Source organism: Protobothrops mucrosquamatus, unplaced genomic scaffold (genome assembly GCF_001527695.2).
Source record: "Protobothrops mucrosquamatus isolate PMUCROS unplaced genomic scaffold, P.Mucros_1.0 scaffold418, whole genome shotgun sequence".
Lineage (NCBI taxonomy): Eukaryota > Metazoa > Chordata > Lepidosauria > Squamata > Viperidae > Protobothrops > Protobothrops mucrosquamatus.
The window spans coordinates 186,405-208,561 of NW_015386747.1; the positions used below are offsets into that span (position 1 = coordinate 186,405).

The 22,157-nt window shown below is 46.8% G+C and overlaps 1 protein-coding gene across 1 annotated transcript in view; it reads right to left on the reverse strand.

Annotated features, from left to right (window-relative positions):
• The window catches only part of TBL3 (transducin beta like 3), a 40,539-nt gene extending 19,273 nt beyond the window's left edge, over positions 1 to 21,266 (reverse strand). The window contains exons 1-13 of the mRNA XM_015816246.1: positions 21,191 to 21,266; positions 13,605 to 13,656; positions 13,410 to 13,505; positions 12,795 to 12,842; positions 12,161 to 12,302; positions 11,892 to 11,976; positions 10,832 to 11,002; positions 10,038 to 10,113; positions 9,204 to 9,300; positions 8,490 to 8,698; positions 6,546 to 6,687; positions 5,128 to 5,186; positions 3,040 to 3,143 (exon numbers count right to left, since the gene is read on the reverse strand). Coding sequence (XP_015671732.1) covers positions 3,040 to 3,143; positions 5,128 to 5,186; positions 6,546 to 6,687; positions 8,490 to 8,698; positions 9,204 to 9,300; positions 10,038 to 10,113; positions 10,832 to 11,002; positions 11,892 to 11,976; positions 12,161 to 12,302; positions 12,795 to 12,842; positions 13,410 to 13,505; positions 13,605 to 13,656; positions 21,191 to 21,228 — 1,319 coding nt within the window. The 5' untranslated portion in view covers positions 21,229 to 21,266. The remainder of the gene's footprint in view (positions 1 to 3,039; positions 3,144 to 5,127; positions 5,187 to 6,545; positions 6,688 to 8,489; positions 8,699 to 9,203; positions 9,301 to 10,037; positions 10,114 to 10,831; positions 11,003 to 11,891; positions 11,977 to 12,160; positions 12,303 to 12,794; positions 12,843 to 13,409; positions 13,506 to 13,604; positions 13,657 to 21,190) is intronic.
• Positions 21,267 to 22,157: the final 891 nt, after the last annotated feature.

Sequence of the window (22,157 nt, forward strand, 5' to 3'; positions counted from 1 at the left end):
GCCTTTCAGAAGGGCTGGAAGACCTGACTCTGCCCACTCGCTTGGCACTCCCGGAGGAGCCACCTGCAGGGCCTCCCCCCACCTTTCCAACTTTATTACGGTCTGGCTTTATATTCCGTCTTGATGGGAAATATACTTTATATGGTTTTGAGTTTTAAATGCATGCTGCCCAGAATCACTTGGAGATGAATGCTTTCCAAATAACAAGCACACACACTGCCACTGTACTACAACAGAGTTCAGGGAGTTTTTCTGGTGTTTGTTTCCTGATCTTGACATGAAAGGCTGACATGAATTAACATGCCTGCCTGCCTGGAACCCTGACCGAATAAGTGCATCCCATGGTGCAGCTTATTGTCACTAACAAGAAATTCTGTCCCTCCAGATTTTTTAAAAATAGCTTTGGAAGCATTGCTATGTATTGATAATTGAAATTTCCTCCCCCTGACTTGTCAAAGCTTTTGTAAACAGACACATTTTAGACTTTAAAAGGAAGCCACACAAAGAATTTCAAAAATGTTCCAGCCTCATGCATTATCTTTGTCCTGGCATCAGCTCAAAATGAAGAAACTTGATCTATTTGTCTTGAAAAATCCCTAGATTGTGATATCTGCCCACAAGACGGTTTCAGGTGCACAGCACACACCTTTAGGATTAACTGCAGCCTCCTCTTACTTGCAGCGGCATCTGCTGTGGCTGTTTTCTGCCAATAATCTCACAGCTTTCAAGGCTGCTTTCGTGGGCCTGACGCCAGCTCAGAGAAGCTGCTGGATCACTTGCAGTGCGGCAGTTGAAAAGGAGCCACATGGAGAAGGGCTCCCATCATTTGTAGCCGAGGGGGCTTCAAGTGTTTGCTCCCAATGGGGCCAGAGAGGCCCTTCTGGGCTCCCCAAAAGTGGGAGGGGATCATCAGTGCCAACACTTGCCCGGCAATTGGTACTAAAAGGGTTTGGCTAGTCTAAAGAAAAGAAGAAATAGGGGTGACACAATAGCAGTATTCCAGTATCTGAGAGGCTGCCACAAGGAAGAGGGGGTCAAATTATTTTCCAAAGCACCAGATGGAAGGACAAGAAACAATGGTTGGAAACTGACCAAAGAGAGAAGCAACCTGGAATTAAGGAGAAACTTCCTAACACTGAGGTTAATTAACCAGTGAAACAGCTTGCCCTCAGAAATCGTGGGTGCTCAGTCACTTGCCTGAGATGGTATAGGTCAGTGATGGCGAACCTTTTTGAGACTGAATGCCCAAACTGCAACCCAAAACCCACTTATGCATCGTCGAGTGCCGGGTGGGTGTGGCCCATTGGCTGGGTATGGCCAAAGCCATGCCGGGTGGGCGTGGCTGCAGTGGTAACGGCAGACTGGGTGGGACTAAAAAGTTCAATCAATCAATTCCAACTTTGCAAGAACTTTTTTTTCCCGCGAGAAGTTAAAATTGACTGATTGGACCTTTTTTTTTTTTTTGCACATGGCGGCAGAGGCCTAAAGCAAAAAGGTTTTATAAAACCCAGCTGAAGGCCTAGGACTTGGGCGACGACATGGGTGCCCACAGAGAGGGCTCTGAGTGCCGCCTCTGGCACCCGTGCCATAGGTTCGCCACCACTGGTATAGGTTCTCCTGCTTGAGTGGGGTTAGGGTTAGGGGGGAGCTGGAATAGAACAGGGCTTTTCAACCTTTTCACCCATTGTACCACTTTTAGGATATGATTGGTGCTTCTTCAGGACTCAGCAGAACCACCAGGATCAGCGCCGAGCTCCAGCTGAAGCCTGGCACTGATCCTGGCGCTTCCGCTGAGCCCTGACAGCCCTGCAGCTCCAGCCGTCTCTCGCTCAGGCTTGTGCGGTTCAGCTCATTCCCCTCCCCCGCTACCACTTTTCTAGGATGGTCGCGTACCACCTGCCAGGTGCCAATGGACCACAGGTGGTACCCGTACCACTGGTTGAAAAGCCCTGGACTAGAAGACCTCCAAGGACCCTTCCAGCTATATTCTATTCTAAGGCATGCAATGTCACTTCTGAAGATAATACATTACTTCCTGAATGTATTTAATCTTATTATTTAAGCGAGTAAGTATCACTGTTACCTTATGGCAACAATTTCCATAGTTTAACTGAGGTTTTTTTTTACATTAATTATTCCTTTTTTTCTTCACAGAGACTCCATGTTAAACTTCTAGTGCAGCAGTTCTCAACATTTTGGTCTCAGGTCTCCTTTATACTCTTAAAAATAATTAAGGACTGCAAATAGGTGTCTCTGTGTTATACTGATTGTATTCTATGTAATAGAAATTAGAAGTGGGAGAAAATTTTAAACAATTTTTGGGTTGTTTTTTAAAACATTTTTAAAATATAAACAACTATCTGAGAGTACCACCAACCACAATAATCATCATCCTGCAACAATACCTTTAAAACCATCAAACATTATCTGCCAATTCCCAGGTCTTTCAGAAGGATCGATAAGTGGATAAAAACGCCAAATCCAGTTTAAACATCTGGCTGACTATGCAACCAACATAATTTATTAAATGTATGTGCTGCGGCTGCTGCCCAACTCCCAACTAGCCTAGACAGTTTACAATTGATAAAAATGTTTAAAAAACAGAATACAAAAAACATCAACACAGCATGAAACAAAGAAACAATGATGGCAAAGAAGGGGAGCAGAAAGGAAGAAGGGAGCATCAACTGTCTTCTCCAAAAGGCCTGGATGAAAGAGCCGAGTCTGCAAGGCCCTGTTCTAGGGGAAGACTCTGTTTTTTAAGGCTCAAGGGGAGCAAGTACAGAAGTGCCAAAGGAGGAGCTACCGCCACTTTACTGGCCTTTCCAGGGCACTGAACACTTGACAGCTTGGGGTCCTGTGTGTGGCTGAATGGTTGTGTCCCAACCCTCCTTACCGTGCGAAGCAGCTTCCCTGAGTTAATGAAGCATGGCCTCCCCCCATCCCGAGGAAAGGCAAGGCTACAAGGCATCCCAGCCCTCGTTCGTGCACAAGGGACCGTTCTCAAAAGCAGATGGGAGGGAGGGGGGCTTCTCTTACTTGGAACAGGCCAGGGTGCCCACTTGATGGGTGTGGCCCAGCCCTTCAGCCACACAAGAGACCTGGCCGTCTTCTGTCATTTGCCAAATCCGGAAGGTCTTATCCTGAAAGCAGAAGAGGTCTTTTGTTTTGTTCTGAATGTCAAAGAAGGCTTGAAAAGATCACGCTGAGATCCTAACAGGTGATGGAAAAAGTTGCTTACAGCTTAGTAGCATGCAAACAAATCTCCACAGCCCACACCAACACCTCAGTAGTGTTTGCGAGGGAGGGGCGAATGGCAACATGGGTCTCATAACAGCACAATGCAAAAAACGGAACTTATATACCTTCAGCAGCCATTACAATGGAAGTACTAAACTGAGTCCTTTGTGGGATGTTGGCATTGTTACTCTGACGTTATCACAGTTTATTATGATAAATGCCACCACATCTCCTCCTCCTCCTCCTCCTCCTCCTCCTCCTCCTCCTCCTCCTCCTCCGTGACCTCAAGCGTTAGGCCCCAATTCCCCAGCTCTTTTTAGCTGGCTTCTCTATCTGATATGCTGCATTGGCTCTGCATCCTGCAAAGCAGCTTAGCACTGCCAACCTTTCCCACCACACGCTCAAAATCAGAGGTGCTACTCTGCTCCCTTAATTCCCAGCCCGTTTTCCTTCGGGGCACCTGTAGAAATTGCTCCCCTGTTCAGCAGGGCCTTGCTGAAGTGAGGCGGAACTCTGAAAATACATCCCTTCCTCCAGCCTGCCTCTACCAGAGTTGGGCTTTTACACATGGCTCAGGGGTTACCTTCTCTTTACACAGCCTTTTAATGTTCATTTGTTTCACCATATCGACTTTTTTCTTTGCTCTCTGATCTCTGTTTATATTACTGTTCAACACCAAGAGAATCTTTTGTTACTAATAATCACCCATAAATCAGTAAGTCCTAAGAGAACTAACAAACGCACAGGGAGCCCTTGAAAAAAATGAAGGGCTTTATTTCCTGCAGGGCCAGTTTGGGCAGTAGAGGGCAGAGCTCTCCCCGGGCACCAGGATGTTCAAATACCTGGGCGGAGGGTGGCAAAGTTTTGCAGTGCAACTATTCAAATGCTTTCCAAATGACTTTGTTGCCATAGTTCTCTGTATGCATGTTGCCCTTAGTCTAAATCGACAATAAACAGGAAATAGTTTCAAAATCAAATTTGGGTCAATCACCAGAGATTTACTCTTCCGAGCTTTCGGAGTCACGCTGGAGCCCATCCCCATCCGGGGAATTTCTCTACTGGAATACTTGCTTTGGGCTGTTCTACAATCTGGCTAAATGGCTGGCACAACGCTTAAGCTTCCTGACCACACCCTCGATTATTAAACAAACCTATGGTATCCAAGAGGCATTTTTTTGCCAGAAACTAGACATAAATGATGATTTTCAGCAAGAAAATCACTGAAAATCAGTCATGTGACCACAGGATGCCGTAAACAGCCATGAATGCAGGTTGGTTGCCAAGTGCCCAAAGTGCGATCATAAGTCTGCATGGAGGGGGGGATTTGAACCTTGAAACCAGGTCATAAGTAGCTATGTGGAGGTCCGCTATAACTTTGAACGGTCACTAAAAACCGGTCATAAGTCGAGGACTATCTGCACTCTAAATTTAAGCTTTTCTGACCTGGCACCTCCAATGGTATTTTATTACAACTGCCATCATCCATTGTCAGCTATCAAGGCCCACTTCTTGTCCTGGAGGATGCCAAGAAGGGGAAAACTGGCTTAAACGGCAACTACAGAGCAACAAGGGCCAGCCTCCCCCCCCCCCAAAAAAAGTGCTGTCCTCAGGAACCCTCCCGTTGCTGTGTCTGCTCTCCTTCCAAAAGGGGAATGACACACAGGATGGGTTTTCCAACGGGTTTTGAATCGGGAACTCTGCAACTCTCTGAAATTTGTTCATGGTTTCCCAAGAGGTTGACAACTTCCAGCTTAACAAGATACGTTAAATGTCTTCCAGTTGCTAAATTTGCTTACATCCCAACTGCTACCATGCATGAAGTTCCTCGTTCAAACTCTAACATTCCTGTTACTTCTGAAATGAATTAAAAATTAAAATGCTCGATACCTTCGAACAGCTAGCAAATAACCTCCCCTTTCGGAAGACGTCCAAGGCAAGAACAGTATCTGCATGAAAGTTGCAGAGGATGATTAAATCACATGAATAAACACAGGAAAAGACATAGTTTTTGAGCAATCATTTCATATCAATATCTGGTACCCAGCAAACATTCAAAGAATTGTTGTAATTGGACTAACAACTTCCTGAATTCTAGTTATTTGTCAAGTTTTCAAGAAGTCATGGAATGCTTGCAAATATTTCTCCACTAGTTTGGAGGTATTTGGCAGCAAATACAGTCGTTTCTGAAATGGAAACAAATCTGAAAAGGAGAGGTTTTTTTATTTAGTGCATGGCATCTACAGAGGCCACTGATATACAACACTAATAAGACACGTACTACATACAAACAGAAATATAAGCTTAAATAAAGCATTGATGTATGTATGTATGTATGTATGTATGTATGTATGTATGTATGTATGTATGTATGTATGTATATGGTTCTATGATTTCACGTATCAGGACATAGTAAAAATCATTTAGTCCTCAGCAGTTGTTTGAAATAGGTAAATACAACCTCAGATGAACAACAACTCATGGCATATTGTACCATGCCATCTTTTATTTTACAAAAAGAAGGCCAAAATGGAGAAGCCGTGTGTGAAAAACGGAAGTACACCCTTGCTGCTTCCACAGGTATGACGAGCTAAGTAGCAGCCAGGTGCTGCTAATCAAGTGCCCTGGACCAAGTCATCATCAGCAAGTGTGGCTACCTCTATAAAAGCCAAACTTTAGGGGTTTGCTGGTCTCCAGCATTGAGGTGTGTGTTACCACAATGCCAAAGAGAAAAGACATCAGACATGATCAGCAATTGTTGCTACCCATCAATCTGGTTAAAAGGCCATTTCCAAGCAATTTAAAGTTCGTTTTTCTACAGTGAAGAAGATTATTCACAAGTGGAAAACATTCAAGACAGTGCCGGTCTTCCAGGAGTGAATGTCCCAGCAAACCCCGAGGTCAGACTGTGCAATGCTCAGAGAAATTGCAAAAAACCCAAGAGTTACATCTTGGACTCTACAGGCCTCTGTTAGCATGTTAAACATTAAAATTCATGACCATACGATTACAAAAAGGCTGAACAAATAGGGTTTGTTTGGAAGGGTTGCCGGGAAGAAAGCTGCCTCTCTCTAAAAAGGACATGACAGCAGGGCTTCAGTTTGCAGAGCTGCATCTGAACAAATCACAGGACCTCTGGAACCCCGTCCTTTAGATTCTAAAGGAGACGGGGAATGTACATCTTGTGGGACCCAGGAGAGTTAAGCTGATTTCTTTCTTCATCAGCCAAAAAGTGGAGTTGCACACTAATCACACTGTAAAGGTCAAAGATGTTTCCCTGTAAAGGTCAGGTGTTTCCCATCACTCACCTGAATGACCTGGCAGAATCTGGCAGTTTGAAGATGACAACTCAAATATTTTCAGTTGGGGGCTATTGGTCGCCACAACTATGTGCGAGTCCTTTGGACCCAGAAACCGGACATCCAGAACTTCCCCATTATAACCTGAAAACTAAGGGAGAAATTTAAGAACCAGAGTGTCACCTTATTGGGGACATGAGCAGCATATAAATTTAATAAATAAGTAAATAAGTAAGAAATAAGAACCAAAGAATCTGTCAACTGCGAGAAGGCTGAATGTAAGAAGAAAGAAAAGAAACCTGAGGACACATGTGGATAAGAAAGCCCTGGGCTGGCCTAGGCAGGCCGGCCAAGCTTAGGACTGCTGAAATCAGTGGGAATCCTGTTGATCAGCTTGGTGCAAACACTCAATGTCTGCCATCTGCAGCATTGGTGGTCTGCCAGAGTAAAGCAAGGATCGCAGGTATGGATGGATGACATGGATGAAATTCTGTGAACTCCCCAAAACTTGTAAGACACGGGCATAATAAAAATGTTTAATTCGGTTTGAAATCTTGACATCTCATCATCGCTCAAAACCAAATACAATTCCTTGCAAGAACTGATGATTGCTGGAAATGTTTACCTTTTTAATTTTTTTAAAAAACTGTTTCTATTTAACTTTGGGGTCCTTTGAGTGCAATCTGGGAGATGTCTATGGAGATACTCAGTCATCCAAGTCATGGTTGTCCCAAAGGTGCTTTTTCACAAGGCAACTGGACTTTTTTTTCCTCTTTGAAGATATTTTGCTTGTCATCCAAGAAGCTTCTTCAGTTCTGACTCGATGGTGGGGAATGGAAGGATTTATAGTCCTTGCAGACAGCTGGTCATTTGCATTCTTTTAGAGCAGCGTTGTCAAACTGCCGGCCTGCGGGCCAGCTGCATCATGCAGAGGCCGTGCCCACCCCAGCTCCGGCAATGCGAAAAAAGTTGCGATACATCGCGACACGTCACGTGTCGTGGTGAGTTTAACACCCGTGTTGATGCCACCTGGAGACTTATCTGTGTCATCAGGGTCACCCGAGTAGTGCAAATGGGTGTGGAGACTTCTTGGAACTGTGGAAGGGACTGTGTTGTAGACTGAAGATAGATGATGTCATATCCTTGCCCCTCTGTTGAGAGAGGGCTGTTCAATTTTGACACAGATGGCCTCTTTCAAACCAGCGGTCCTCTCTGTCCAAAAGGTGGACTTTGCTGTCTTCGAAAGAGTGGCCTTTGTCTTTTAAATGCAGATGGAGTGCTGAATCTTGTCCTGATAGGCTTGTTCTCCTATGTTGTGCCATGCGTTTATGAAGCAGTTGTTTCGTTTCCCCAATGTACAGATCTGCACATGGCTCACTGCATTGTGCTGCATATACCACGTTGCTCAGTTTGTGTCTGGGTGTTTTCCAGCAAAGATGGAAAAGGAAAAGAACTAAACACATCAAGGAAGCCCTCGTAACTTGTGGCTCTCCCAAGTGGGCCTTCAGCAGGAGCTCCTCCAGAAAACAATAAACGAAGCAATGTAGTCATTCCATATGTTGCAAGAATATCGGAAAAGCTCAGGAGGATCTTCAGCCAACAAAACATACATGTACACTTCAAACCCAAGAATATACTGAGGCAGAAGATTGTCCACCCCAAGGATAAAACACACAAACACAAACTGAGCAACGTGCTATATATGCAGTACAATGCAGTGAGCCATGTTCAAATCTGTACATTGGGGAAACAAAACAAGTACTCATGAAAAAGCATCTTTGGGACAATCTGGGAGATGAGGGTCTTGAACATCATAGTATCAGTTATGTTCACAAAACCTTTTGGTAATAACGTAGTGGCCCACATAAAAATAATACTTCTAGGGCTAATATGTAGCTGCATGTCTTTCCCTTCCACCACTTTGTTTCCTTGGAAAGTGATAAAATTGGATACCTGTTTCTTGAGCTCAAGCGTCTGTGCATCGTACAAGCAGATATTGCGGTCAACGTTCACAGACACTAATTCACTTTTGGTTGGCACTAGACTGCAATGCATGAGGCTGTGCTGTCCAATCACGTCCACTTTGGACTCTGCTGGCAGGTGAGGCAGGGACTGGCTATGCACGCAGGTAGCTGTGGATGCATCCCACACCCGGAGGATCCCTAAAGGGCAGCACACAAACCACATGTCACTGAATAACTCCTAGAGCTGGCAAAATTAGAAACCCAGACCCCCAGAAATGGTGCGCATTTAAACAAACCCCAAATGACTGTTAAGGAGACTGCAGGGGGTTAGATTTGGAGACATTAAGGGTCTTATAATTCTGAGTTTAAGACTCCCATTTTGTCCTTTAAAAATCACCTCTTTTTCTAGGGTTTCAGAATTTGTGAGGGGTGCAGTGGCTGCCTTGAACCTCTTAAAGCCTCTCCCACAGCACTTCACTCCTTGTACCCCCTCCAAATAACAGAATGCCAGGACGTACATGTCCCTCTATCCTGAAAATGGGATATTGGGGGTCTGCTTCAGACCAATGGCTGCCCATCCCCACTGAGCCATCCTTGGATGGGACACTGAACACCCTCTCAATGCAAAAGCCAGCAGAGACAGAAGGCAATGGCTCATCCCCCACTACGTGCATGAGGAGTGCATCATAAAAGCTTGACTCACCTTTGCTACCGGCAGTGAGAAAGTGAGTGCTTGGTTTAGTCACACCCAAGTTTGATAAATCCAGTTCTTGTGGTAATAACACCACAGATTCAATAGTCTAAGATGGAAGAAGAAGTCAGTCTGAGGAACAGTGATCAGCAAAGTTGTAAGAGAATATAAACTGCTAACAGAGTGTGCTGAAGTTCACAAATGTTGGCTCTTGGTTACTAGTGTCAAAGTTTGCTTGGGAATTCGAAACCCCACGTAAACTGGGAACAAATAATCCACTTAGATTCAGAATAAGGCCCTTTGGGTGGGACCAAGGAGAAGAAAGAAGTCTATCCATCAGAGCTCACCCACTGACCTATGGCCCCACAAAGAAGAACTCCCAGTGGATGCCAAAACTCTCCTCCGCTCAACCTTTCTGGGCAAAAAGTGGGACAGAGGATTTCTGGAAAGGATGAAGCCAGGAAACCCAAGTCTATTGATGTATTCATTTAAAATGTAGCAGTTCAGGCAAGGATGTCCCTGAAGGAGCTGAGGTGGCACTGCAGCAGAGGTCAGCAGCCAGTGGGCAAATTCTGGCCTGTGCTGTCTTTCTAGATAAACGAGAGACCATGAGATGCCCACTGGTACTCCAGATAGCTGCTCCTTGTGAATGTTATATAAACAAAATATAAACAAAAAGGGCTTGCTTGGCAGATTTGCAAAAAAGTTAGAAAAATTTGGATCCAGAGCATTTTAAAGGTTAATATACAATTGAGACCAGGCGTTTTTTGGGGGGGACTGGTGCACAAACTGTTTCTATGAAAGCTCAATATAACTGAATCAGGCAAAAGCTAGAAGGTACTTCACCTCATAAACAGGGATGGTGCTTTTGACCTTTTTGGCTTTTAGATCCCACACGGTGCAGATCTTATCACGGCCAGAACTGCAATCAAACAGATTGTAAACTCAACACTGCTGAACCTTCTGTCCAAGCAAGAAATCCTACTCTGGTTTGCATAATAATTGTGTGTGGTACACACAATTCTGAGATAAGAGCTGGCTTTCTACAAGTGCTGAAGCATAAGTAATCAATCTAGTCCGTGAGCTGTACAAAACCAGCCACAAGATCATTACCAAACATTTGCAAGTAGGAAACTGAGTGCAGTTATAAATATAACAACAAAATAGTGTCTATGTTGCGTTTTGAAAGTCTCACTGGGAGTATAGAACTGTCACAATGCCCGTACTGTACTACAGGACGAAAGACTCAGAGGGATCAATCAGACATCTTATATTGCTGCCTAAGCACAAATCAGAATTGAAATCCTTTATGTGTTCTATTCCCATAACAGCATGCAGTGGTAAACACTTTCATCCTTCACTTTTGTTCTCTTTTAATTCCATTTGCTCTACATTTGCTTTCGCTCAATTTTAGCAGCTGCATTTCACCTCCTCCGGCCTTCAGTGATGGCATTTCCTGTGTAATTGATTTTGTATCACAGCATATTACTCGGACCCTGACTGTGAAATGGGAACAACCAGGCCACAGGCAACGTTACAAGGCCATCAGCTATTGGAAAAGCAAGAAGCACATTCATATGCAAGGCTGCTCAAATGCCGAAAGACAACCAAACCGGTCCCTTTCAAGAAAGGATTCTCACCTGATGAGGGTCTCACTGTCTGGGCAGAAGGAAAGAGAGGTGACTAAGCTGTAGTGGTTGTCCAGCTGGCTGACACACCGGCTGGACTTCAGGTCCCAAAGCCGGATGCTGTTGTCCATAGAGGAGGAGAACAGCTGAGGCTGAGAGCTGTCCGGGTGGAACTTGACGAGGCTGGCAAAGAGACAAACCAGAAAAGTTCTTTCTCTTCAAGGATAGCGTGTGGAAAAGAGCCAGTTTGCTTAGTGGTTAAAGGTGCCAGACTAGAAACTGGGTTACTGTGAGTTCTACTCCTCCCTTGGGCTGGGAGCAGAATGGGTGACTTTGGGCCAGTCCCTCTTTCTCAGCCCAACCCATCGCACAGGGCGGTTGTTGTGGGGAAAATCGGAGGGAGAGAGGAAGAGGAATCTAGTACATCACCTTGTGCTTTAAAATGAAAGGCAGAATATCCAACAAATAAATACATGGAAAAACAGAGATTCCACTAGGCATCACATTCAGGACCTTCTATCTTGTACTTAAGCTGCCCTCATGGGATGGCTGGGGAAGAGCAGGAGGAGGGCTACTCTGTGGATGGAGCTAGGTTTTCACTTAGAAGTAAGAAAGACATGAAGCTAAGATGAATTGTCTCCCTTCATTCATTCTCACTTGAGACGTAACCCAAATGTACCTCTTGGTTTTCCTCTCAGCTTCCTTTTCCTTACAACACACCCACTAAATTCCCAGAAGAAACCGGATTCCTTGCAGGAATAACCCTACAAAGCGCCCAGAGCAATGACAGCGTCACCCCGCATCACAGAATGGATTTACATTCACTCCTGGAATGATTCTCACATAGGAGGAGAGAGAGAGCAGAAGGCATCAGGGGTGAGTGTTTGTGAGTGACAGCAAATGTGTGTGTAAAATAATTAAAACAGCAGGACAGAAGTGGCCTTACATCGACTGCAGGTAGCCAAATGATGCTGAGAAAAAAATAATTTCCCACCCATTTATTAAGAATTCCCAAATTCCCCAGACTAAACCTCCCCACTGCGAAGAGGGAATCAAAAGGAGGCTTCCTTACTGAACAACCCCGGAGGAGCCTTTCAGGTTGTGGGTGCAGTACTGCCGGGGGATGTCCCAGATCTTGATGGTGCTATCACAGCCGCCTGGAGGGAGGGAGGGGAGGGAGGGAGGGGGCGGGGAAGAGACAAGCGCTGAGCAGCCTGCGAGGTTCGGCTGCAAAGCCAGCCAGCCAGCCCTCAGGGCCTGAGCTTCCCACAGGGATTCTCCCTGCCAGAGAGGCTGGGGGCTTGCTCTGATTCCAGCTGGCTGCTCAGGGTGAGGCCATACCTGTGGCTAACAAAGTGGACGAGAGGTCAAAGTTCATGCTGGCCACAGGAGCTGTATGCACAGCCTTCCATGTGCGGGTGCACTTATTTCCTAGCCAGTCCCATTGCTTCAGCAGTAGCGCTTGGCTTCCTGTTACCAAGATCTAAGGCAACAGAAGAAAAATAGAAAGAAAAATACATTTTCATTTCTCATATGAAACTTGAAATGAGTTTCAGCTTTGTTAATAAAAAAAACGAAATCAACGCCTGTATGCTACGAAAAATGCATTCTTGATAACAGCAATTGAAGTAATGAAAGGTGTATGTATAATACAGTACAGAACTATCCACTGATGAGATGCTTAATTTCTCTTGCTTTTTTCCCCCTCAGTATATAGTTTTTGTCTAAGCCTAGACATATTTTTAAATAATAGCTTGATTTTATATTTTTACACACGTGAAGAAGCATGCGTAAATCAGGAAGGAAGAGCCCAGGCTGTTGTCCCTTGGGGTACATAGAATGTAAAATGGTTCCGGTGCTGCTGAGGCCGCCTCTCTTGGGAAGCCAGCTGGCTTTGCACGATTCCATTCGTATTATGGGACCAGCTTCTTGCCCGGGTGCTAGAAGAATCCCCTGCAGCCCTGTGATCACCTACCTCATCATCATTGCTGAGGGCAAATACTGTAATCTCTGTTTCATCATCCTGAAGCAAAGAGAGGAAGAACCATCAGATGACTTATTTGCATCATTGTTCTAATTAAACAGTAATTGTATTTTCAAGTATTATGTCTATTAAAGTAATTGATAATTTATATTTTTAATTGGTTTGTTTTATATTTATACTTGTGCTACCTACAGTGAATATCTCTTCAAGCAGAATTTATAAAGTAATTACTTTTGATCATTATGTAGCATAAATTGTTCTAGTTATTCTATAATCTACTTAAGCCATCATAACTCACCACCACCTTCCTTTCCCCCATTTGATGATTCCATTCCAGTGTCACATTTGTTTAATTGGATTGTTCAATTGTCTAACTGCATAATAGTAGTATTTTCTCAGTAATTACAACTTCCAAAACTGGACTATCACTTCCATAATATAAATGGAATGGTGAAGCTGGGGAAAAAAAGATACTCCCATGAAGGGAACTTTTGAATTCATGACAAAAGGAAGGCTTGAATTGGAGACTTAAGTGCATTTTCAGCATCCCTGCAATATACATCTTTGCTGGATAGATGCCTGCTAGGGGAAGGCCTGTCTTAGTACCTGTTCAATACTGTGTATGATGTCTCCTGTTTCAATATCCACTATGTTGACCTTGCTCCCGCAAGCACAAAACATATAATCCCCAGCTTGAGTAACCTAGGCCAGAAACAGAGAGCATAGTAGGTTTTTCAGCAAATGATGGTCATACATAATAAATGCAAGTAGTAGTAAAGGTAAATTTGGGTTGATTATTACCTGAATGGGTCCTCCTGTGTAAAAAGACTCAATTTTCCTGAACACGGCATAACTGAAAGATTACCAGAGACAATTCAGATTTTACTGTATCATGTTAACAATTACAGCATAGTTACACAGAAGCAGAACCAAATAGCAGTGAAAAGTCTATTCTTTTAATTTGAGCTATAAATGATTTATAAAGCTAAAATGCAAAGAATCATACTACCCATGTGTAGTATCAACACAACCCACCCTGCATCCTGCACTTTCCTTCCCCACCTGTGACCTTGTCTCATCAGTTGGATAGGTGGGATTGCCTCTGCCTTTGCCATCTGTTTCTGAAAAATGGCTAAAAACCATGAGACTGTAGCAGCATTCAGCTGCTCTATGGTGAAGTGATAAAGAGAATTTATGACTTCTCTTTTTCTTACCAGCAAAATGCCTGAAATGTGTATATTGCTGCAATGGGATGATGGTATTAGTGATATATGCTAATGTGTATGAGAAAGAAAAGTGGCAATTCTCAACAGCAGAACCCATCTATTTCCCCCCCCCCTTAAACAAATATTTTAATTAAAACAAACAATAAGTAGGATTCAGGAGCTTTTAGTGATTCACTACAAGTGACACAGGACACAGAGACTGACTTGCAGGTCCTCCATAGCCTTCTTTGTCAGAAATAACCTCAAATATATTTATTTATTTGGAAAATTTATATTGCTGTCTACTCGCTCACGGCGACTCGGCGGCTTACAGGAAATAATAAAAACACAATATAAAAGAAATAAAAAATAAAATAACCCCCCAACCAGGCGACAACACACACTCATACCATCCCGCTCTGGGTTCCCCGGGCCCACTGGCAGAACCAGGTCTTCAGGACCTTCCAAAAGAGTATCAGAGTGGGGGCCAGTCTAATTTCCAGAGGGAGGGAGCCACCACGGAGAAGGCCCTTCTGGGTCCCGCCAGATATACAGTATCTTCTTAGGGGACAGGACCGGCAACATGCCTTGCCTCCCCCCTCTAGTGGCTCAGGTGGATGGACCAAAGAACCCCAAACCCAGAGCCACTCGGTCTTGCCAGGGTTCAGTTTCAACCCGTTGCTTCCCATCCAGCCCCTAACAGCCTCCAGGCTGCGAGAGGGAGGGAGGTCACGGCATTGCTTAACTCACCCCAAGCTGAGATATACAGCTGAGTATCAACAGCATGTTGATGATACCTCAATCCATGGTGACGGATGATCTCATCCAACGGCTTCATGTAGATGTTGAATAGGAGCAGAGAGAGTACCGAGCCCTGTGGGATCCCGCAAAAGAGTGGGCGAGGGCTGGACCTCTCGCCTCCTATTAACACTGACTGAGAGCGGCCACAGAGGAAGGAAGTGAACCAGGACAGCTCAAAGCCCCCCCCCTCCCAACCCTCTAAGCCGCTCCAGGAGGATACCATGGTTGATGGTATGGAAAGCCACTGAGAGGTCAAGCAGAGGCAGGATGGATGCGCTACCCCCACCCGCTCCCATCAGAGATCATCAAAAAGCATGACCAATGCCGTTTCTGTCCCATATCCAGGCCTGAATCCTGACTGGTAAGGGTCTAGATAATCTGTTTCATCCAAGGAAGATTGGAGACAGGTTGGAAATTATCCAACAGGGTGGGATCCAGCTATGGCTTCTTGAGAAGAGGGTGGACCGCAGCCTCCTTAAAGTGCTGGGTGGGCAGCTCGCAGTTTCTTTAAAACCGCTCTGACTAGGTTGACATGCTCCTCTTTGGATTCAGTGAAGATAAGGATGTCATCTAGATAAACCAGGACCCCCTTAAATAGGTGCTCCCTTAGTACCTCATTGATTAATTGCATAAATACTGCAGGGGGCCCTTGTAGTCCAAATGGCAAAACATTGAATTGGTAGCACCCCATTGGGCAATTAAATGCGGTTTTCCATTCATCCCCTTCCTTAATCCTAACGCGGTACTACGCTTCCCTTAGGTCTAGTTTAGTGAAAATTCTTCCTTTCGAGAGGTGGGATAACATGACCTTCATGAGGGGTAGGGGGTATAGGTTACTTTCACTGATTGCATTCAGGGTGCGGTAATCCATGCACAAGCGCAAAGTGCCGTCCTTCTTCTCTCTAAAGAGGACCGGGGCGGCTACCTTAGGCTTGGCAAGTTCGATAAACCCCCTTTCTAGGTTTTTATGACTCTTTCCATTTCCTCCTTCTCCTTAGGGCTCATAGAGTATAGTCTGGGCTTCGGGAGTTTTGCCCCGGGCTTGAATTCTATGGCACAATCCGTGGGTCGGTGGGGGGGAGAGTTCATCTGCCCTCTCCTCACTGAAAACGTCAGCAAGATCTCTGTATTCCTCTGGTATTTCTGGTAGTCCCTTTTCCTCTCCCACAGATGCTTTCTCTGTTCCTGGGTTTGGTAGGGCTCCTTGGGGTTTTAGGTTTGCACGATCCCCCTTCGGGAAATTGAGTTCTGCCGTCCTCCAATTTACCCAGGGGTTCCATTTCTTTAACCATTCCAGCCCTAGGATCACTGGGCATTCCATGCCTGGGGTCACTACAAACGTTATGTCTTCCTCATGGTTCCCCAGGGATAGGTGGACTGGTAAAGTGGCTAGGGTAGCTGGCACCCCCCTGCTATGGACCCATCTAACTGGCCAAATGAGATTGGTTGTTTCAGTCTCCTCACTGGAATGCCCAGGTTCCCCACTAGTGTTGGGCTAATGAGGCAGCGGGTGCAGCCAGAGTCTATTAAGGCTTTCACTTTGACAGTTTCGGGCATGGAGGGAGCTAATATAGTCACTATCTTGAGGATGGGTGCGATGGGTCCTCTTACCAGGGGTTCGTCCTCCGAGCTGTCGTCTGAGGCGTCCACCAGCCCTGCAGTGTAGGCCGGAGTTCTCTCTCCACGCTTGGCAGGGGGTGGGGACTCCACAGCCTCTGTCGCCCTCATGGCAGGTTCTCTTGGCTTGACTGGGGACTTCCCTGATTTCCTGATCGGTCTGGGTTGTGCTGAGAGGCTTTCGAGCGGCATTCTACGGCACGATGCCCCTCTCTCCCGCATTTGAAACAGCCCTTTGACTTCTTGGCTGTAACTGGTGGTTTCGCTGGCTTGCGCATCGGCTCAGGAGGCGAGCGGCCCCATGGTTTTCCTTGGAAGTGCCTCTTCAGTAGGTCAATCTCTGCTTCCTCCACCAGGACGTACCATTCATCAAGTTGGCGTGGGTCCCCTCGAGGTAGGCAAGCATCATACAGGTCATAGTTTAGGCAGTCTTTGAAATGGCTAAGGAGGATGACTTCCGGCCAGTTCAGCTTGTTGGCAATGGGCCAGAATTCTTGTGTATATTCAGGTACCGGGCGTCTGCCCTGCCTCACCATTTTGATTCTCTCACCGGCCACGCGATCAGCCAGGGGGATTCTCGAATCACCTTCTCAGAAAGGACATGAAATGGTTGAAGTTGTTGAGCTCTGGGATGTTGGAATCATGCAGGTTCACCATCCAGTCTGTGGCCGCCCCGTCTAGAGCGGATTGCACGATATGGATATGGGCTTTGTCCCTGGGGATGACCCGTCCGTCTTCTTCCATGGAGCTGAGGACTTGGGTTAGGAAGAACCCCAAGCGCGGCGGCTCCCCCCTGGAATCTTTGGATGGATCGGTGCTTTCGCCGACGGTACTGTCTCCCATGCTGATCGCCATCTGCGGGTTGGCGGAGAGTGGGGGCTGCCGAAGTGGTAGCTGCTGTTTCAGTGGACATCCCCAGGACTAAGGTTCCGATTCCCCCTCAGTGTCTATCCAGCTGCAGCTCCAGGTGCTGGTGCAGCCGCGGGGTTCAGGTTTCTCCTCCCCTAGAGAGCCGAGGGTTCTTTTCATCAGGTCAATAGCTTTCTCTAGGATACAGTTCGAGTATTGTGCACAACTTCCTTCCTCTTCGCTAACATGCAGGGATTTCTCTATCTCTTGCTTCCATTCGGGTTGGTGGCTGCCCTGTCTCAGGGTCACCTTTCTCGATCTCTTTTCCCACTCGACTTTCTTGCCAACGCCCATCGTCCACCGAGGTTTGTGGTCACACGTTTCCACCACTTCTTCTCCTGAGGTGTATGACGTGTCGGATCCCGACAGCTGGCGGGATCCCGGTCGGAGGGAAGGCTCCCTTTCCACAGAGTTTTCTTCCTTCCCTACCTTGTCGTCCAACATTGTATTTTTTGCAAAGTCCCCCGGTAAGGGTCTTCCTTCCAGGTTGACTATTACTGCAGATCCTGTCTAATGTAAGGACCCACTTCAATCCCACATCTTAAGAAAGCAGAACTCTTGGAAACAATTTTTTCCAACAGGAACTTTTATTAAGAGTAGTTGATAGCAGGCATAATAGACAGGATCTGAGGGATTCTTTACAGATCGATACTTTAAAGTGTCCCTAAGCAAACCCCACCCCACAGTTCATCCGGATGGTTCAGATCGGCCAATACCCGGGTGTTAAGTCCATCGTGGGAAAGGGAAGATAACATCGGTCCGGCTCCGTTTGTAGCACGATGTTCCACAGCTCTTCACACCTCCTTTTGAGACTGGAGAAATAAGCCAGTTTCCGGATGTTTGTATTCCCCCCCCCCCTTTTCCTAGCTTCCAGGTTAGGGAGAAGAAAGTTCAGAGAGATGCATAGTGCAGGAGGCAATTTGTTACATTGTAATGGGCAGCAGACCCAGAGGCAATAAACAAAAGGTTACATTATAGCGCATAGAGGAAATGAAAGCCATAAACCCGCAGGCATATCCCCCCTCCCCCTTGGGAGTATGGCAGAATCCTGGGGAAGGTGAGATTTGGTTTTAGATCAGAGGAGATAGATAGAAATGAAATATAAATGGGTTCTGACACATGGTTTCCATGAAATCGCGGGCTACCTCTGACCCCACCCCCAGGGATGGCAGGTTAAAGTCCCTCAGAACTATAAGCCTGGAGAACTCCACTGCCAGCCCTGCGGTGAGGTCCAGGAACCCAGGTAGGGAAGCTGCCATGCAGCAGGGAGGCTGGTACAACAGCAACAATCTCACCTGATCCCTTGAACCCAATCTAAGAAAAAAGGTCTCACATCTGGGCACTTATGGAGCCAGGCCCCTGGAGGCTGCCAGAGATTCTCTGATAACAACAGCCACACCCCCTCCCTGGCCCTGAGGTCTAGGCTGGTGCCAAGCTTGATAAGCCACTGGGCACATTTCTGAGTGGGGAACACCTCCCTCTGGGCCCAGCCAGGTCTCAGTTATAGCCAAATCAGCCTTCTCTTCAAGAATCAAATCAGCAATACTGTAAGGCTAGTCTTATTGCAGGCTGATCTAACATTTAAAAGCAGCTGCCTAAGACCAGGGCCACCATAGATCTGCTGATGGGGTAAATGAGGTGAGTGCAAGGGGGCTGAAGGCGAAACTGGTACTAAACACCATGGTTGCATTCCCTGTGAGTGCCCCCCCCCCCCCCCCCCCCCCCCCCCCCCCCCCCCCCNGGGGGGCCCCCCCCCCCCCCCCGCTCAGCTTCCTCCAACCTGAGGAAGATCAGGAAAGTTTATGCCTTCCTCTGCTGACTGGTAAGATTCTTGAAGCAGGAACATGTCCTTTTGTACACTTGAAACCTTAGCCCTTAAACCTTTCTCAACCTTAGCCATTTTAAGATGTGTGGATTTTAACTTCCAAATGCCCAGCAGTATGGCAAATTAGTCATCAACAGATACAGAGATAATCAACATTTACATACCATTCAAAAAAGCCAAAAAAAGAGAAGATCACACCTCGTTAGCAATCAACACCCAGAGAAGCAGGGTTTAACTACCCTGTAACACCAGGGAACATCAGACGAACAATGGAGCAGTAAATAACAGCCTAATCAAGGAACTACCAAGGAGAAAACATCCCCACCAACACTGAAAGAGCAAGCTATTATACAGAAACAGAGCAAACCCCCTTCCCTTCTAGCAATGATGTTACCTAGTTGAGTAATGATCCAACAATTAGCAATATAGAAATGCTCTTTTATGCTCTTTTATAATATTCAGATCCCTTCTGAAATACTATGCTGTTCTGGACACTGCGCCTAAATAAGATTTAAAAGTAGAAAAAGACAGCCAGGTTTACCAATAGGAATTCAATAATGGTGGTGGCCTAATTCTTAGAAGTCACGGGATCAATGGCTCTTTGAAGCTATCTGCAGCTAAGAGAGGAAGTACTGGGCTTCTTGGGCAATTGATAGACAACTGTGAAAGCAGATTGTTGGACTCAATGAGGTTTGACCCAGTAAGGCCCTGCTTATAGTCTTATGTTCCGAAGTGGAAAGATTACAATGGAGCTTGTAATGGGACATACAGAGCTGCATAAATCTGTGCAAAGTGCTGAATGTGAGTTGATCCAGTGAGGATAAATGGTATGTGATTCAACATAGTAAGAAAAAGGAAGGGGATTTTTCCTAGCTTCCTTTTCAATTTTCCAAGATTCAAGTCCTCTTTAAGAGATGGAAACTCACATTTGCCACCTCAGGCCAGTCACAACTCCCTCAGCTTAAACGGCTTCACAAGACTGGGGGAGGAGGGAGAAAAGTGGGTGTAAAGTTATTTATTTTCCTCGACACACCAGACCCAACTGAATCCTCACCGGAGGCTTTCAAGAATACACTGGACAGCCATCTGTCTGGAAGGGTACAGCGTCTCTTGCTCGTGCAGGAGGTTGGACTAGACGACCTCCAAGGTCTGTCCCAACTCTGTTATTCTGAACTCTCTCAGCAACCACAGTTAAAACAGTCATTAAATCAAGTGAATAAATAAATGGCTAAATACTATTGGAAGCAGATTTCATGTCCGGTGGGGTTTTTTTTTATGGTAGCTGGTTGGTCACAGCAGATGCCACATTTCAGCTGTGTTTGTGGTGTTTATATGACGGTTCTCATCCTTCAACTAGGATTCACTCATCTGTGGTTCAGCGGGCTACACAAAGGGTCCAAGACGTGTCAAACCTAAGAGCTGCTGCGGCGACCAGGATTCCTCCTTTAGCAGGCCCGGAAGGAGGGAGCCTTCAAAGAGGGCGGGCCAGCGCAACGTTTCCAATATTGTTTGCCCAACTGGTCGGAGCTACAAATGAAGGCCCCCGACTCAGGGCGATTCCTGGGGCCTTCATGGCCACGTTACAGAGTGATCGGCCCCTCACTTCTTCAGGAGGCTTCGCTTTCTCTTGCTACGCTCTACAGTCCTGGGATCGCCCAGAGGTCTCCCATCCAAGCACTAAGCAACCCGAGTTCTGCCTCGCTTTCTGAGCTGGGCCCGGGGCCGCCACCAGTCGACCTGGGCTCCCTACTCCCTTCTGAAGCCCGAACCCAAAGGTAAGGGCTCTGCCGGAGCAGGGAACACCTTTCCCTTCTCGCTGGCTCTCTCGCAAGACAGTTCTGGCGAGAAAAACACTCTGGGTATGCTCAGAAACACGGTTCAACTAAGTACAGCCAGCCAACGGCCACCAAACTGCAACGCGGTCGCTATGGCGACGGCGCACACTTTCCTCCCCACTCCCTCGACAGCAGTCGCGGCTCCCGTGGCCTCCCCCTCCCCCTCCCCCCCCCGCGGCGCCTCCCTTTCCTCACTTGCTTTTCAGGTTCGCCGAAGAGCTCGAGACCGCCATCCTCCAGCCCCGCCTCGGTTCCGGTCCCCTCGCCTGGGACACCCGGACGACCTACACGTGCTTCCGGAAAAAATGCGTTTACTTCCGGCGCGTCGCCGTGGCGCAAGCAAGCATAGACGAATGAAAACGTGAAGAGGAGGGAGCGGGCGCTCGAAGGGGCAGCTTCCTGGTCCCGCTCGCAAGTCGCCCTTGGTAGAGACGAGCCAAGCAGCGGCCAGGAGCGCAACTTCCCCGACGGCCCCGGGAGGCGGAGGGCGGCTGGGAGCGGGAGGCCGGGTACCGTTTCGCTCAGAGGACCAGTTGCTGGCAGGCTCATAACTCTTCCGTACATCTTTTCATGCCGATAGATAGTTTGTGATTGGCTATGGCTTCTTCCAGGGTTTGACTTGTGGGGTCCCTTGTTTTCCTGCAGACGCGTCATTACCCACGCAGGTAACACCACCAGTGCCAGAAAGGAGTAGTTTGTTCTCATTTTATATACCGTTGGCTTGCTTTGCCAGTGTTGGTGGGAATGCTCTTGGTGATTCTTTGACTGGGTTGGTAGTTCTTGGATTGGGGTATTATTTACCGTTTGATCCCTAGTTCACGACTCGGCTGAAAATCTGGCGGCGGCCTGGGAAATGGCCGCTGCCGCAGCACTGGACCGAGTCGTGCCTTTGCGGCCTCTGACCCGGCGCAGATCTCAACTGGCTCCCTGGTTCACTGAGGAGCTGAGAGAGATGAAACGCCGGAAAAGACGCCTAGAGAGCAGTTGGAGGGCTAGCCGAACCGAATCCGATCGAGCACAGGCAAGGACGCAGGTTAGATCCTACCTAGTGGCGATGAGGGTGGCTAGGTCTAATTACTACTCCACCCTCATTGCGTCATCAGATAATCGCCCAGCCACCCTCTTCAGGGTGACCCGCTCTCTCCTCCAGTTGAGGGAGGGA